We start from the raw sequence: 18,934 nt of genomic DNA on the forward strand, positions 1-18,934 counted from the left end.
ATACCAGAAGACTGTATCAGTGTTTTGAGCTTACTGCACTCAGAATGGAACGCACTGCCTGTTAGGGTGGCGGAAACTGATTCAGTCATAGCTTTCAAAAGAGAATTGAATAATTACTCCAAGAATAAAAAAAACTGCATTTTTATGGGGAAAGAATAGGGGAAGTGGGACTAACTGGAATGCTCTTCAAAAGGCACAGACTCGATGAGCCAAGTGGCCATTTCCTGTGGGATTCTATAAGTAGGACGGTTTTCAACACAGCCAGGTCAACATGGGGGTGTGGTAGGTGAAAAATCTCTTTTTACAGCTCAATAAGGTCATGGAATTCAATTCCAGGCTCAATGGTTAAGATAGAAACTAAACATCAACAAACTAAATTTCTTCACTGCATCCATGAATACTTGAAGACAAAGATAACAATTTACACAAATTTTAAAGGTCAAAATTTCAAAACTACTATCCTACAATGAAAGGACTGCGTAGAAGTCAAACTAACTTGACCAATAAAATGTGTTTTCAACAATGCCAAGGATGATATCACAGAGCCATAGAAGTTACAATACAGTAATAGGTCATGTGACCCAATGAGTCTGATCAACATTTACCCTCCACATGAGCTAACAGTCCTATTCACATTTTCCCACCAGGTTATCTTTTCCCTTCACGCTCTATCCAACCAATCTTGAATGTTGACTTAGTTTCTAGCTTAACCACTGATCCCGGAATTAAATTCCATAGCCTCATGACTCTGTGTAAGGGGAGAATCTTCACCCATTCCCATCCACAGATACGACGTTAAAACGGCCTGATAATACTTTGAAACACATGAGCAAGTGTAGGTTATTTATACCTAGAACCTACTTTGCCATCTGATTAGATCATTGCATATCTGTAACTCACCTCTATTTACCCACTTTGTTCCATATTCTGCTATACTTACCGAACAAAAATCGATCAATCTCAGTCTTGAAAGCTTCCACCATCCTGGAACCCACAGCACTTTAGGAGAAGAAAATTCCCAATTCCCACTACCCTTAGTGTGAAAAAGTATTATTATATTTCACTCCTAAGTCAACGAAGTCTAATTTTACAAATATGCTCTCTTGTTCTGGATTCTTCCACCAAAGGAATGTTTCTCTGTATGTACCTTCTCGAATTGATTTATCACTTTAATGAGCTTGATTAGATCACCCCTCAAACTTTAAAAAAAATCAGGCGGATATAAGCCAAGTTTATACAATCTGTTCTCATAATTTAAACCTTTAAGCGCTGATACAATTCTTTGAATTTGCAGTGCAACCCCCTTCAAAACCAATACACCCTGCTTGAGGTCCAGTGCCTAAAACTAAATGCAGCTCTCAAGATGCTGTCTGACCAAAGTTCTGCACAAATAAAATTTCCTCACTTTAAAATTCCAACCATCAAGATAAAGGCAAACATTCTATCAACCTTTTTGATTACTTTTTACATTTGTGCACTAGATTTTAGTGATTTGAGAACAAGGAGACGTAAATCTCTTTGCTGCTCCATAATCCAGAGCTTCACGTTTATTCCGATTTGCATTCCTTAGATCCAGATCTGATGCTTCCATCTGTCTGAAGTTTGTCTTCACTTTGGGCTGCATTTTTCCAGCCTCCTGGGTGACAGAGCTGGAGGCTGGAGTTGGCGGAGGGGGTGTGGGGTCTTGCTGGAAAATGGGGGGATCCAAGTTGGGACGTCTTCCCAATGCATTCCTGCCTACCTCCAGGAACATTCCTGGAGCCCGTGGGAATCAGGATTGGCTGCCTGCTCCATAAAGGCAGGCAGACAATTAAGATGATGAAGGCTTCGATTCGGGGTGATTTTGTGGTCCCATTGTCACTTTCCTGCCAGCAGAGTGAGCCCTCCTCCAAGTGCAGAGGTTGCCAGCTCAATGGGGGCAGAAGCCTCCCTACAGGAGCTTAGGAGGTGGTGGTGGTTGAGGGGGTCAGTCGAGCCAGAGCTTCATGCCCCATCAGCCGGGCTAGAGCTTGAAAGGATGTAATCACGGCTGAGCCCAATGCAGTGAGGGGTTTCCCCTCTACCCCGATAGACCTACCAGACTAGATCCTGTAGACCCTGTTTATTTACTCGTGCTTTGCAGGTCTAAGGGGGTGCCTCCTCTCCCGGTGGGGCTGCTGAGACGGAGCTGTGGGCCTTCTGATTGGGCTGGCACCATCAAGAACCCGCCTGCCTTCTTGAGTGGAGGACGCCAATTAGGAAACTGCCTCCCCGAAGATTATGCCACTGGGTGCGCTGCCAAAAGTGTAGGCTGATTACCCCCATTTTGTACTGACATCGGGTCTTAAAGGTGTCGGGAAAACCCAGTCCTTTATCTGCAATTAGCGACCTATGACAAGGAGACTGTTATGAAAGGCTATAGGATCATTGGCTTTATCAATAGAAGAATTGAGTACAAAAGCAAGGAAGTTATGCTAAGCCATTATAAATCACTGGTTAGGCCTCAGCTGCAGTATTGTGCCCAAATCTGAGCATTACACTTTAGGAAGGACGTCAAGGTCTTGGAAAGAGTACAGCAAAGATCTACAAGAATGGTACCAGGGATGAGGAACTTCAGTTATGTGAAGAGACTGGAGGGCATGGAAGTGTTCTCCTTAGAGGAGGGAAAGTTAAGTGGAGACACGTCATAGGTCTTCAAAATCATGAATGGTTTTGACAAGAGTAAAAAAGGAGAGACTGTTTCCAGTTACAGTAGGGTCAGTAGTGAGAGAGAATAATAAGTTTCTGTGACCTTTGGTGCTAGTTTAAAAAAATTCACTAGGAGTCAGCTCCACACATAAAACTGGCCATACCCAGACTAAATTAATCACTGCTGCGAGTTTCCTCTAATTGCGCTTGTTTCTGGGTTTTCAAGGAAACTCTTAAAATTAACTTTTTTTTTAAGGAAGAAGAACACTAAAAAGCATATTTTAAAAGGTTTGAACATTTGCCTGCTGGACACCAACATAATTTGGTTCTTCACGTCTTTTTAAAATCATGCTCAGTGATTTAAAATAGGTGGTGGACTGGGCATTAATTAAAATGCTGATTTTGTTATAAACCCATTTTCAACTATATTATTAAAACTGCATCGTGGCCACTCTTAAATATATCAAGAATTTTAATTTTTTAAAAATTACATTCTGTAATGCTGCCAGATTGCACTGGTCATGACATATTTCACATTCAGCAACACTTCTTAAAACGTTGCTCAATTTTGAGCGCAATTTGTGTCTGGATTGCCAATTGTGCCCAAATTGAGAACTCCAGGCATTTAGTGATTCAGCTTTTTAACCTATATTCACATTCCCTTCTTTCCCAACTGTGGAAATGCTGGTTTTCCTCCTAAGTGTCAAAACGTATTTGAACACGTTAAAAACGCACAGTGAAACTGAGATATCATTGGCACGTCAAAAGTTTTTTTGTTACTAGTAACTAAATTGATGGCTGGGATTTTATAAATTAAAAATTATAAATACAAAAGGTTAATTTTTCTCTCTCAAAATTTTACTTATTCCAAAGGATATCACAGATGTGAAGCAATGTAACACTTTGAAGTGGAAACAGCTTTGACGGTTAAAATGTTGACTGAATTTTCTGTGCACGATATACTTACCACACCATAGGAGAATGTGTCACAGGTTTCAGACACTGGCAGGCTCTGTATGACTTCTGGTGCCATCCATGGGAAGGTTCCCACCAGGCTCATGTGTGTTGTATGGGAGTGAAACCTTGAGGCGCCAAAATCACAAATCTAGGGTAAAGCACACAACTTCTTTGTAAAGGATTCATGCTTTTAACCATAGTACTACAAAACAAGCTCAGATAGAAAACGGTGATAACTCACCTTTAACGCTCTGTCTGCAGCAATCACCACTAAATTAAATGGTAAAATAAAATGAGACAGATCAGATATTATTTCAGCTAGGGAGATTCTCTCATACGTCCAGAATAGAAACAAAACAGAGCAAATATCTTTGAGTGGATTAATCTTGCGGTCTTCAAGGTATGACTTCTGAGGGATGAAACACTTTGGCCCAGATTTTCAGCCCAGCATTGGGTTGACCAAGTTGGGTGATTTCCTGGCTCAGCAAAACCAACCCTTTAAAGTTGGCCGTCCACAGGTGGGATTTTTGCTCGGGGGTGGGGTGGGTGGGCTGGGGTCCGCTGATAAACGAGTCGGGCGGGCAACCCCAGAACGAATCTGCAGGCTGCTGGGCGCAAGGTCTACCTCTTGTGCTCCGCCACTGTGTTTAAATAAATAAGAAATAATAAAATATAATCAATCCTCCAGCCCTCACTCCCACACACTCACTCTCCCTATGCCCTATCCATGCCAACCTATGACCTCCACCCACCCCACCATGGCCTTTCACACCCTTACGCCAAATTAGTGCCCCTCTACCCACCCCCATTGCCCCCATACTGCCTAAGTCAACTTAGTGCCAACTCATGCTAACCCATTCATGCCTACCATCCTTTGCTCTTACCCCCACCATGCCAACTCACCTAATATCCTTAGACAGTTTCTAGCATCCTCAGATAGGTCTGACACTGCCTGGATAGCTTTGACAGGTTCGACAGCTGGGCAACAACTTAACATTTCCTTGACAGCTCGTATGAGTTTGTGCGTAAAAAGTACATAATCGTGTTCATTTTTATAACAATCCCAAAGAGTGCCTTACCTCTCCCAAAGGTATCCCAGGACCCTGTCCAAAGGGCTATCCATAAGAATCCACCAAGTTCAGACCCCCTCTTACCTGTTCTAATCTGCACGCCCTGGATTCCACACTCCTGTTTTTTCAAAATCCCACTGCAGTGGAGGCTGCTGGATTTAAATGGCCAGCTGCCTTTGCAAATCACACATGTGTGAACCCCAGCCTGACTCCAGTCCCACCGCTGTGAAGATGGGAGCGGGACTTAGCATTTTCGGCGATTTCCGAGATTATCGCCATGACGGAGAGACTCTCCGTCGTGGCAAAAATCCTGGCCTTTATCTTTACCAGCAAAACCATCTTAATCGAACAAATATTCAGTTTTTAGAGAATTATTCCTGACATTGCAGAATTTATTGTAGGATAAAGCTACATCATCAAAAGGAATAAATTAGAAATATGCCCAGCTTTGTAATTCTAAAATGCAATTACTTAAAGCTGGTATGATTAACTTCATCTTTTCCTCATCTGTTTATCAACCTGCTCCAAACAAGCTACTGATTGGTGCAGGAGTTTGTCCTGTGAACAACTTTCATTGATTTTTCCCTCACTCAAAAAAGAACCAGGTTTCCACTCTGTGCCTTTACACAGTGTAGCCAAGTCTGGAAAACAGTAATGCGAGTGGCTTTCAGCTCATACATAAACTCCTTCAGACCCTATCAGTTAAACAAACCCTTCATAGCACTGCCCATGATTAAAAAATGGAAACTTTTAAAAATGTAATAATTGGTATAGTGATAGATCAATGCTACTTTCTATCTGAATGCACTGGCCACTGATGAGAAGTACAGCTTAGTGGATTGAGCATAGAAACCGTATGTTTCTGAAACTGAGATCTACCATAAAAATACCAAACTATTCCACAGTGTGTGTGATAGGAAGTCATTTTGAAACATATAGGCTTCTTTATCTTCTCCCTTATGTTCTATGAAACTTATCTTATACCTGAAGGATGGCATTCTCTTTAAAGAATACACCAGGGAAAAGACTGATGTTATTGTTCAGTTTGAATTCAAAACACACCAAAAATGCCTTAAAAGCTTAATTACAAATTTATAATTTTAAACTTTCAATTATGGGCATTGCAATTTTCAAGGTTGGGTGACCTCAGCTGAAAAACAGCCCAAAGACACTTCTGGAAACATAGTTTTTAACATGGCTTTTGCTGCAGGTCCTCCCTGCAGAACTCTATTTATAAAGTTTTATACTAAAGCATTTTTTGAACAAAAAAAAAATACAGAAAGGATGTAAAATTTTTAATTTAGTGCATAAATAGCTTACCATTTCGAGATTTGAGATCCCTGTGAATTACTTTCACCGGAGCGTCCATATGTAAATAATGCATACCTGAGGAGAAAATTAAACAGACTTTCAGAAGATGCCATAACAAAATGAATTAAACTAAGTGCCACAAGCAAAATGCAAAGGCAAGTTGTTAGGACAGAGGAAGGCAAGGCAGCAGAAACCGCGGGTGTTGAAATTTTAACAGTTTAATCTGTAGGCAAAGGTTGACTGTGGAAAGCATCCAAGAGGGGAGCGCGAAAAAAGCATCAAGGGATGAAAATACAGAACTGCTAAACATAATTCATCAGATGTGAGTCTTGGTTTAAAAATTTCTGTCATAGTCACTCTTAACAAATATAGCTCCAAATGTTCAAATCAATGTGATCTCTCACTACGGCTAATTGCAAGTATATTTCTAGGTTCAACTTTTGAATTCTGCTAGGATAACTTGAGAGGGCAACTCTACTAAATTAGAAAACTCTATACATTCATATGAATATTTATATTCGTACAAATGATTCAAAACCCTTTTCCACTGGGAAAAAGATATTAATACATTTTTCCACTTGGTGCATGCACAGGTGGGATCCGCTGATGAGACAAAGATGTGAATGAGTTTCACTACCAACAGTCTGAGGAAGTGACTGAGATAGTGAGTTAATACATCAAAAATGAATGGCCTTGGCAATGGGCAGGGTGTGGAGTCTGAAGTTCAGTTCAGGGTCAAACTGGACAACTGGAGTCAAAGAATGCAGAGTGTTAGGTTCAATCTGATTAAGTTGATTGACCTGGAGGGGTACAGCACTGGGAAGATGATAAAGGGCAATGTGTTTTTGGCATGACAAGCAGGAGGTCAACAGGGAGAGGGCAGTGCCATGAAAGAAAGGCAATGGAGGTGAGTGAAGTAGTTAGCCAGATTGATAACTGAAGAACTCGGTAACTGGAGGGATAAAGTGCTGTGATTTCAGTCAAAAATGGTGTTAGCAACTTTCACTAAAGTGGTTTCAGTGCTGTCTGCTTACATTTTTCAACAGAACTTCTGGATAGCAATCAGAGTAGAAAATCACCAATTGTGAGCGGATTAACTGAAATAAGTTAACCTAACTGAGTTTAGGGTCAAACGCAAGATTTTCCTGGCCAATACTATACCGTGCAATGTATTTACTCAAAGCTTTTAGAAGAGCAGGTCATGTCCCTGCTAAAGCTAAGGTTGATTGGAAAACTATAGGAAAAGATATGACAGTAGACAAGCACTTGGTAGCATTTGAAGAATTAAAACATAATTGGCAACAAACATTCATTCCTTTAACACACAAAAAACCCAAAAGAAAAAGTGGTCCAACTGTGGCAAAGAGGGGTTAAAGATAGATTTCGATCAAAGGGAGAGGTTTATGATGCTGCCTAAAAGCCTGAGGTTTGGGAGGATTTTAGAATGCAGCAAAGGGGGACCAAGAAATTAATAGGGAAAGAGAGAAAAGAATGGGATTAGACTAGCAAGAAGCATTAAGACAAACTGTAAATATTTCTATAGGTACCAAAATAGGAAGAGAGGAAAAGGGGAGCCTAAGGTCAGTAGAAGGCAAAGTGTTAAAATTTATTATTAAGGACATGGCAACAGAGCACTTAGAAAACTATAATATAATTAATCAGTCAACATGGATTTATGAAATGGAAATTGTTTGATAATTCTGTTATCGCAGGATTTTACCTTCGTCGGGCAGGTGCGCGCCCGACAGGATCGGGCACAAAATCACGCATGACGACATTGGGCGAGCGTCCCGACGTCATTGCGCACTCTCGCGATCTTTCAGTCAGCGGGCACGAGCGAGAGTCAGCAGCGTGCCTGCCAATAATTAAGAAGCCTATTAAGGGCCTTAAGCAGGTCATTGATTTGTATTTTTCGCTGCCCGCTCAACCGTTCGATTGGTGAGTGGGCGAATAGGCCAGGCGGCCTTTGCATTTTTTACGGCATCTCATCCACGGGCGAGTGAGGTTTCCAATGGCAAATAAAAAAGCGGAAAAATGTTTTCAACTTCATTCAAACGTGTCCCTCTTCATGTGACTGAGTCACATGTGGGGACATGTTTATGACATCTTTAAAATCTTTATTTTTGTTTCTCTTATTCTTCAGCTCCCTGAGGCTCCGTGGCCTCTGGGGGCTTTCAGCACATGCTCCCGCGCGCATACACAGATCCGCACTCGCTCTCCTCCCGCCCCTACCCCAGTAGCGCGAGCGTTGCAATGCGCGCTTCACGCTGGCTGTTAATTGGCCAGCCAGCGTGAATTCACGGTCGGAGGCCAATCGCGGGCAGCGGACCTTTTCCCAGCTGCTCCCGGGCCTACCCGCTGCGCCCACCCGACAAAAGTAAAATCCTGTCCCTAGAGCTTTTTGAGGCTGCAACTAGGAGAATGGATAAGGGGAAGCCAATGATGAAGTGTATTTAGTCTTTCAAAAAGCATTCAATAAGGTGCTACATAAGAGGTTATTACACAACATTAGGACTCAAGGGATTGAGATTAATATATTAGCATGGATTGAGGATTGGTTAATAGACAGAAAACAGAGATCAGGAATAAAGAAGGTATTTTCCGGTTTGCCAGGCTGTAAGTAGCCACGGTAAGGTGAAGATCAGTGCTTCTGTCTCAGCTATTTATAACCTATATTAATGACTTAGACGAGAAGACTGAGTGTAGCATATCCAAGTTTACTGACAATACAAAGTTAGATGAGAAAGTAAGCCATGAGGATGATGCAGAGACTGCAGAGAGATACAGACAGGTTGAGAGGGTGGGCAAGAACATGGCAGACAGAATACGATGTGGTGAAGGGTGAAGTTATTCTGGTAGGAAAAATGAAAAAGCAGAATATTTTAAATGGTGAGAGACTGGGAAATGTTGATATTCAAAGGAACCTGGGTGCCCTTGTACATGAATCACAGAAAGTTAACTTGCAGGTACAGCAAGCAATTAGGAAGGCAAATGGCATGTTAGCGTTTATCACAAAAGGATTGCAGTACAAAAGATGTCTTACTACAATTGTACAGGGTACTGGTGAGGCCGCATCTGGAGTAGTGTGTGCAGTTTTGGTCTCTTTATCCAATAAAGGACATACTTCATAGAATGGATACAGCACAGGAGGAGGCCATTTGGCCTGTCATGGCCGTGCATGCTCCCTGAACAGCAAATCAGCTGTTGCCACTCCTGCCCTTTCCCTGTGCCCTGCAATTTTTCTCTCTTCAGGTTTTTATCCAATTCCCTTTTGAAAGTTACAATTGTACTACCTCCACCACACTCTCAGGCCGTGCATTCCAGGTCCTACCTGCTTGCTTGTGAAATTTAAACCTTAAAGCACCAGTAAAAATCCCAGAACACAATCTAACAAAAACGGATCGCAACTTATTCAATCATTGTACATTTTTGGTTTGGATGCCACGTTATGTATCAGATCACTGCCTCAGAATAAAGGGTTGGCCATTTAGGGCTGAGATGACAAATTTCTATTCTCAAAGGGTTGTGAATCCCTGAAATTCTCCACCCAGAGAGCTGTGGATGTGTGGTCGTCGAGTACATTCAAGACAGAAGTGGACAGGTTTTTAGGTACTACGAGAATTAAGGGATATGGGGATAGTGCCTCTACCACAATCTCAGGCAGTGCATTCCAGATCCTAAACTCTCGTTGCATACAGAAAAGTCTTTCCTCATGCTGCCGTTGGTTCTTGTCTTCAATGGAGTGCAAAAAGGTACACTAGACTGGTTCCTGGGATGAGTGCTGATCCTATGAGGGGACAGAAGAAAAAACTAGGCCTATATACCCTGAAGCTTAGAAGAGGGAGAGGTGATCTAATTGAAACATACAAAATTCTGAAGGGGCTTGACAAGGTGGATGCTGTGAGGATGTTTCCCCTGGCTGTGGAACCTAGAACATGAGCTCACAGTATCAGAATAAGGGACTTGCCATTTAGGACTGAGATGAGGAGAAATTTCTTCAAATAGTTGTGAATCTTTGGAGCTCTCCACCATGAAAGCTGTGAATACTCATTCGTTGAGTATATTCAGAACAGAGGTTGCTAGACTTTTGGGTACTTTATGAATTGAGGAATATGGGAATTGTGCAGTAAAATGGAGTTGAGATGGAAGATCAGCCATGATCTTGTTGAATGGTGGAGCAGGCTCAAAGGACCTGATTCCCTACTCCAGCTCCCACTTCTTCTGTTCTTATGTCCCTGAAAGGAAGAGCTGAAATTTTCCATTGCCAAGTCCAGATAGCTCCATGTGCCCACAAAATAACTTTCAACATCATCACTTAACATAAAAATCAAAGCTGATCAATTCCTTCTGGAAATAGAGAGATACCATAATACATACAGCCCACTAACAGGATTGCTATGAAATGCTGGAACAACAGTATATGATGGTTTAGAAACCTGGTTGCTACAGTAGAAGCTGAATTTGTACTGTTCTTAGCCACTGACAGTTACGTGACAAGCTGTGCACGGCTCAGCAAAGGTAAAATGAAAGATTAAAATCAAACAAATAAATATGAACAAAAAGAAGTGTTCACAATAACCAAAAGAAATTCAAATAAATGGTAGAAAAGTAATAGAATTGGCCATGACCTGGGAGCAATTACCACCCTCACAGCCAGAAAATACTACATTGCGCACTGCAACGTAAGAGAGAAAAAAAGAACCTTACAAAATAGAGGATTGCAAAATCAAGCAAATGCCATAATACATGAGACCACAAATAGGATTTGCTATGAAATGCTGGAATAATAGTTTATGATGATTTATAAACCTGGCTGCTGCATACATACATCCTCTTGTTCTGCATTATATCTAAGAAGATTAGAGTGAAGATTTTACCAGAAGAAACACAATACAGGAAATCACATCATGAAACAGAAATGTCAACATAAGGAGAAATAATTGGAATATAAAGTACTTTGGTAACAGTTTGTATGTACAATGTTTTTAATATTCCCATCTCTCACAGTGTCCTAGTTTCAAAGCAAACAGCTGTTCTACAGTCCCCAGAGAACTAGAAATTAAGATGATGATGTTAAGTAAAAGGATTGGCATAGAGGATGTCTGCCAGGAAACAATATGTTATAATGCCCTCCATGTTGCTGTTTCCAAGCAGTGCCAGCTGACTTTGTACTGTTCTTAGCCACTGACAGTGCTACCTGGCAAGTTGTGCCCGGCTCAGCAATATGAAAGACTGAAATCAGATAAATAGACATGAATAAACAGAAGTGTACATCATAACAAAAGCAAAATGATTCAACCAAATGGAAAGATAAAAGACTCTGTAGGGAGATTAAAAAGTGGGGCACAGCAGGATTAAAAAATGCAATCTCCTTGCCTCCTGTTGAAGGAACTGGATATAGTTTATAGGGATCAAGCACCCTTCTGTAACTTACCCAATTAGTCATTCTACATTTATGATTCCCGTAATAAGAAGTTACATCATGTATAATTCTAATGTATATATCAGTGCAATTGCACTGGCATCTAAACTGTAAGCGAAATACAATCACTGCTCAAAATGGCAGGGGTTCGCAAAGAATCTCAGTGGTAATTCTTGAAATCAAACACAGCTGTGTGATTGCAAACTAAAAGGTCTTTGCCAACTTCCGGCTTATATCTGATTTTGTTTGGACTTAAAGTTAAAAATAGGAATCTGTGCTGATATGGAAGACATAAAGTCTGTAGCAATTCTGTACACTTTCTACCCATGACATCAGCACTGTTAAGAATTTCTTCCCCCACAATTCTGCTTTTCTCTCTCTCTCTGAGGACCATGATATATACTTAGGAATGGTTGCCAGCTGCCTTCTTGTATCTCAGCAACCTGAGCAGACCGTTTGTCCATGAGGCAGCAATGCTGCTGAGCCTGATTCAATCCTCACTTAATGCCGACACGTGCATTAACTTTCTAACACGGACACTGGATCAGGAGATTTTAAAAAAAATATACATTTTTATTCCCTTTCCTTAGCCAGGATCGAAGTCAGTGGCGGTGACTGAACTGCTGCCTTAGCTGAGATCAGCTAGCTCAACACAAACCAGCAACATATCTGTAACCTTCCTGGTCTCCACAGTCACTGAGATCAGCTACTTCGTCACAAACCAGCAACATATCTGTAACCTTCCTGATCTCCACAGTCACTGAGATCAGCTACTTCATCACAAACCAGCAATATATCTGTAACCTTCCTGATCTCCACAGTCACTGAGATCAGCTACTTCATCACAAACCAGCAATATATCTGTAACCTTCCTGGTCTCCACAGTCACTGAGATCAGCTACTTCAACACAAACCAGCAACATATCTGTAACCTTCCTGATTTCCACAGTCACTGAGATCAGCTACTTCGTCACAAACCAGCAATATATCTGTAACCTTCCTGATTTCCACAGTCACTGAGATGAGCTACTTCATCACAAACCAGCAACATATCTGTAACCTTCCTGATCTCCACAGTCACTGAGATCAGCTACTTCGTCACAAACCAGCAACATATCTGTAACCTTCCTGATTTCCACAGTCACTGAACCACCAGATTCATTGTTTTCTACAGTATTAAACAATGACTACTCTTGAAAAGTGCTCCACTGATTGTGAAGAACTTTGGGGCATCCTGAGGTCATGAAAGGCGCTATAAGTCTTCTTTCAATTCTCAGGATTAGTTAACTTTCAACATGCACATTCTATTATATATAGACATGTTTAAAAAAATCAGAATGAGAGAAGGTGGGTCACCCATGAACAATGAATTTTTAAATTATTATTAAATTATAAATAATCTGTATTTGAAGTATTCCAAAACGGTTTACCCAGGTGGGTCTGCACAGAAAAGCAACATCATACTGCAGAGAAGCTTTGCTCTCCATGTTTCTGAACACATGAATATATGCATGTATTTTAAAAAAGTTTGATCATTATGAAGATTCATTACCTTTAGCAATATCTGTTGCCCAAGTCATAATTTGATCCATGTCCATTTCTTCACTTTTAGCACTGGACAGATAATCGTACAGTGACCCTCCGGGAGCATATTCTATAAAGAATAAGGTAAAGAAAATTCATCAACATTACTTTTACAAAAAACAATTAAAAAATAATGCAACTACTCTAGCTTTTAAGTACAACATAGAATCTGTAACAAATGTTTCCTATTGCAGAAAAAAGTAATAACAGTTCACAGACACTAATAAAAAAATTAGTACTGTTGTAACACATTTTGCTTCTGTTTTTGAGTTACATATTTCATGAAAGTGACAATAAAAGTAGCAAAGTAGGTTAACAGTTGTAATACTAGCATCTCAAACAGATTATTGGACTTTGAATCCCAGAGCTGCAGTACATTCACAATATATCTGGAATGACTTCTTCTTTCACAGCCTAATGACACTAAATTTCTGGGTTCAGACTTATGCAAAAATTATACCATCCAATCAGCTGTCCTTACGACTTCCCTCCCTTCCTTCAGCCCACTTGACCAAACTTCTTCTAAGGTTCTCCCCTGCGCTAGCTCCAAACCTATATTTCGCCTGTATCTGTTCTATCTGCACTCATGCTCTCTCCGAGCTCATCTTATCAACGAGACCCGCCTCCTGCTCATTCAACTCTAATACCACTAAACTGTTGGCCAGCCAACTTCTCTTCCCGGTTCCATGTCAGCTCCCTCTCCTCAGGTACTGCCCCCTTCGGAGATCCCTGCCATCTTTCCTGGAACTTCCATGTTTTAATTCCTTGAATCAGGTTTATATGCCTATCACCGTATTAAAACGCCTCTTTATCAAAGTCACAAATGGCATCCTATACAATTGTCACAAAAGTAAATTGTTCTTATTTGACCTTCTCCACCTATCTGCAGCCTTTGACACAGTTGATCAACAACATTCTCCTCCCAACCCCTCTCTGCTGTCACTTAATTGAGTGGGACCCACCTGGTTCCATCCTTCCTTAATCGTAGCCAGAGAATCAGCTGCAATGGCACTTCTTCCCATTCCCATACTGTTACCTTTGATGTCCCCCAAAGATCTATCCATGCCCTCCCTCCTACTTCTCATCTTATTGCTGCTTCTCAATGAAATCAACAAAAAAAAACAATCACTTTCCACATGTATGCCGCTGACACCAGGCTCTACCTCACCACCATCTCTAACCCTGCACCACCACCACCTACCTCCCCCCCTCAACTAAATACTGGGAAGACTAAAGCCACTGTCTTCAGTTTCTGCCACAAACTCTGTTCTCTAACCGCCGACTCTAACCCTCTCCCCTGTATTTTTCGGAGGGTGAACCAAACAGTTCACAACTTTCTCAACATCGTATTCGATCCAGAGATGAGGCTCTTACCACATATCCACAATATCACAAAGACAACCTATTTGTACCTCTGTGACATCACCTGTCTCAGCTCACCTGCTGCTTTTTGTTACCTCCAGACTTAACTAACTATTCCATGTTTTCCTGGCCAGCCTCCCACGTTCTACCCTCTGTAAACATGAGACCATCCAGAATCTCAGATTCGTTACAGCACAGGAGGCGGTCATTTGGCCCATCATGTCTGCACTGACTCTCTGTAGGACACTAAGTATCATTCTCCCAGTAAGCCTGCACATGTTTCCTTTCATGTAACAGTCCAATTCGTTTTTGAACACCTCAACTGAACCCACCTCCATCGCGCACTCAGGGAGTGCACTCCAAATTGTAATCATTCGCTGCGTGAAAAGGTTTTTTTCTCATATCACTCTTGCTTCTTTTGCCAGTTACTTTAAACCTGTGTCCTCTCATTCCTGATCCTTTCATGAGTGGGAAGTTTCTCTCTATCTACTCTGTCCAGACACCTCATGATCTTGAATTACTCCACCAAGCGTCCTCTCAGCTTTTTTCCCCCCCAAGGAAAACAGCCCCAACTTCTCCAATCTATCTCCATAACTGAAGTTTGATTTAGTACTGAATTATTGGTTCTTGAGTTTCCCCACGGCTGGAGTTAAACTGACTGGCTTTCAGTTGTTAGGCTTATATTTACACCCTCTTTTGAACAAGGGTGTAATGACTGCAATTCTCCAGTCCTCTGGCACCACCCCTGAGTCTAAGCAAGACTGGAAAATTATGGCCAGTGCCTCTGCAATTTCCACTCTGACTTCCCTCAGTATCCTTGGATGCATCGCATCCAGTCCTAGTGCCGTACCTGTCTATTAAATATAGACAGCCTATCTAATACCTTCTCATCAATTTTGAGCCCTTCTAGTGTCTGAATCACCTCCTCTTTCACCATGGCCTGGGTAACATCTTCTAACTTGAAGACATATGCAAAGTCTTCATTTAATACCTCAGCTACACCTTCTGCCTCCATGGGTAAATTGCCTTCTTGGTTCCTAGTCAGCCCTATTGCTCCTTTTATCACCCTTTTACTATTTATATGCCTATAGAAGACTTTGGAGTTCCCAATTATGTTGCCTGCCAGTATCTTTTCATACTCCCTCTTTACTTCTCTTTTTTGCTTTTTCACCTTTCCTCTGAACCTTCTATATTTAGCCTGGTTCTCAATTGTGTTTTCTATCTGACATCCGTCATAAGCAGACTTCTTCTTCATCTTAATTTCTATCTCTTTTGTCATCCAGGGAGCTCTGCCTTTGTTTACCCTACCTTTCCCTTTTGACTGTGCCCAAACTCTCTCTTCTTTGAAGGTAGCCCATTGTTCAGCTACCATTTTTCTTGCCAACCTTTGACTCTAATTTATTTTGCCGAGATCTGTTCTTACCCTATTGAAGTTGGCTTTCCACCAGTTAAAATTATTCTTACACTGGATTGTTCTTTGTCCTTTTCCATAGTCAGCCTAAACCTTGTGATACAATGATCACTGTCCCCTAAATGTTACACTGACACTTGATCCAAAACTCTGCTGCCCATTCTAACTCTCACTATCACCTCCATGCCCGCTGACCCATGCTAGCCTCCAATTAAGCAACACCTCGGCTGTAAAATTCACTTTCTTACTTTCAAGTCCCTCCATTGCCTACCCCCACTATTGCTGTAATCTCCTCATGCCCTCAACTCTTTCAGATATCCACACTCCTCTAATTCTGGCATCTTGAGCACCCCTGATTTTAATTACTCCACCACTGGTGTCCGTGCCTTTAGCTGCTTGGGCACTAAGCCCTGGAATTCCGTCCCTAAACCTCTCTGCCTCGCTTTACTCTTAAAGAGGCTCCTTAAAATCTACCTCTTTGACCAAGCTTTTGGTCATCTGCACTAATATGTGATTTGTGGAATTATTTTTGCTTAAAAAGTATTATATAAATACATATCGTTAGTGCCAGTTTGCATGGCAGCCCTGCCAATGGGCATTTTTTGCAGAGCTTACAAAAAGAAAATACTGCAGATGCTGGAGATCTGAAATTGTTCAAAATGAGGTTTGGGAGTGGGAGGCGGGTGGCAGAATTCTCTCTCCTGAATTCATTTTAAAAATGCCTTTATTTAGACTGTTTCCAAGGTTTTAACAACATTTTCATTTTCAGAGAGCTATGAGCCTTCAGGAATCTTCAGGCTATCTAATGGGGATGGACCTACATCCCTCCTGGGGGAAATAAAGGCGAAGGAGAACCAGCAGCTGGGTTTCAGGAAGTCAACGGAGGAAGATGCAGGGAAGTGAGAGAGGCATGGAGCGTCACCTATGTAACTCCAGCTGATTAGTGCCAGGGAACAAAAAAGTGATCTGGCCAGGGCTGGAAAGGTAATACACTCAATCATGCTCCCTTTTCTTCTTTTCCCACAGGATACCACACACTTCAAACTCTTGAAGCAGGACCATCATATCTGTCACTGCAAGCTTGCCCAACATCACTGCCATCACACAATCGTACAATACATGTGCCTATATAGCTCCCTAATCTCATAGCAATTAACTAGCATAACTCCCAAACATGCTACACCAAAGTGGCACCTTCATACCTACACCTGTAGCACGCCACCTTTGCAACAACGCTTTTAACACACTGATAAACTAGAACCCTGACTGTAATCTTTCATTGTTCATTCTCTTTTGTCTTTGCAGAGCAAATTGGCCGATAACGCCAAGCAAAGGAGCAGTGCTGGGGAGTTTGAGCCTAGTGCTGAAAAATTTGATTGCCCACCAGAAATTGATAGCCTGCCACACCACTCTGGCTCCAAAGTCAGTGGCATAATTAATAGCAAGCAGAGTACCTAAGCCAGTTATCTCGCATGCTCTCAACAACAACTTACATTAATGTCGTACCTTTAATATGATAAATACTGGAGTCTTTCGTACCCAGTTCTGCCCTCCTTTGAGCCGGGTCTCTGTTATCACAACATCACATTTTCACATGGCTATCTGCGCCTGCAGCTCACTACCCTTATTTACCACTCTGCGCATTCACATACATCACTGTAAACCTAATTTAGTCCTCTTACTCTGATCCCACCTAATAAACTTACTCTTTCCTACTCTAGTGCTATCCGTCTGTCCCAATTCTCTGTGCTCCCTGGTTTTCTCCTCTAATGTGTGTCCTGGTTCCCACACTCATGCCAAGTTAGTTTGAAACCTTCCCAAAAGCACTAGCAAATTATCCAAAAGGAAATTGTTCCCGGCTCAGCGCAGGTGCAACCCATCTGACCTGTACAGGTCCTATCTCTCCAGAACCGGCCACAATGTCCCAGGAATCTAAAACCCTCCCCCTCCTGCACCATCTCCCCAGCCATACATCCATCTGCTCTATCTTCCTATTTCTATATTTCCTTGTGTGGTGCAGGGAGCAATCTGCAGATTACTACCTTTGTTAGTTTTGTTCCTAGCTCCCTAAGCTCTGCCTGCAAGACCACATCTCCCTTTCTACTTATTTTGTTGATATTGATATGGACCACCATTCTGGCTGCTCACACTCCCACCTCAAGTGTCCTGCAGCCGCTCAGGCCCTGGAGCTAGTGAGGCAACACACCATCCTGGAGTCACATCGGTAGCTGCAGAAACACCTGTCTGTTCCCCCAATTATTGAATCCCCTATTGCTTTTCCAATCTTCCTCCTGGCCCCCGTGGTGCCGTGGACTTGGCTCTGAATGCACTCACTAGGAACCATCATTCTCATCAGTACTTAAAACTGAATACCAGTTGGAGAATAAGATGCAACCGGGGTCTCCTGTACTATCTGCCTTGTGCTTCTTGATTGTGGGGCATTCAGCCACTTTCTCTTTGCCTGTATATCCTTAAGGTGTGGGGTGACCACATCTATAAACATGCACTCCACAAAATTCACAACCTTGTGAATATTCCAGTAATGCCAGCTGCTGCTCAAGTTCAGAAACCCAGAGTTCAAGCTGCTGCAACTAACCATGCTTCCTGCACATATGGTTATCTGCAACATGAGAAGCATCCTCAAGTTCCAACATGGAACAGGATGCATACTTCACAGGTCCGGGCTGCCCTGGCATGCCTCTAATGATTAAGCTATTAAATTCGCTGCTTAAATAAATAAGCAATCACCAGCAGCTCACCAATAAGATGCTTCTGCTGTGCTGAGATCACTATTATATAGGGAGGCTAATTGAAGTGTTTTTATTTAACTCATTATCTAAAACCATTGGATTATAATTTACTGAAAAATTCAGACTTTAGTTTTACAATCTCTTGTATTTTAATTTTAACTTTATTCCCTACATCTGCTTAACTAAGCACAGATTTTAATTATATGATAAATTATCAAATGAGCTTTATTGTTTAGTTTTTATACTAATTAATTGATCAAGTCTTATTGTATAGTTGATTAATTTGGATTAAATTAGAAGCTCACCAGTATACTTACCCTGGCTGCTTTCTATTTCTCTGCACTCTCTATTGATTGTGATGTAATTCTGACATCTCCCTTTTCCTGTGCTTGATTTGGCT

General features: G+C 41.6%; 1 protein-coding gene across 2 annotated transcripts in view; it reads right to left on the bottom strand.

The window, feature by feature from the left end:
- Nucleotides 1-18,934, bottom strand: part of LOC144686633 (mitogen-activated protein kinase kinase kinase 20-like) — a 131,123-nt gene that overhangs the window by 97,204 nt on the left and 14,985 nt on the right. For both annotated transcript variants that reach the window (XM_078552087.1, XM_078552086.1), the window contains exons 4-7: nucleotides 12,980-13,081; nucleotides 6,015-6,080; nucleotides 3,866-3,894; nucleotides 3,635-3,772 (exon numbers count right to left, since the gene is read on the bottom strand). In XM_078552087.1, the coding sequence (XP_078408213.1) occupies nucleotides 3,635-3,772; nucleotides 3,866-3,894; nucleotides 6,015-6,080; nucleotides 12,980-13,081 (335 nt within the window). The remainder of the gene's footprint in view (nucleotides 1-3,634; nucleotides 3,773-3,865; nucleotides 3,895-6,014; nucleotides 6,081-12,979; nucleotides 13,082-18,934) is intronic.

This window comes from Cetorhinus maximus, chromosome 11 (assembly GCF_964194155.1).
Source record: "Cetorhinus maximus chromosome 11, sCetMax3.hap1.1, whole genome shotgun sequence".
NCBI classification, from domain to species: domain Eukaryota; kingdom Metazoa; phylum Chordata; class Chondrichthyes; order Lamniformes; family Cetorhinidae; genus Cetorhinus; species Cetorhinus maximus.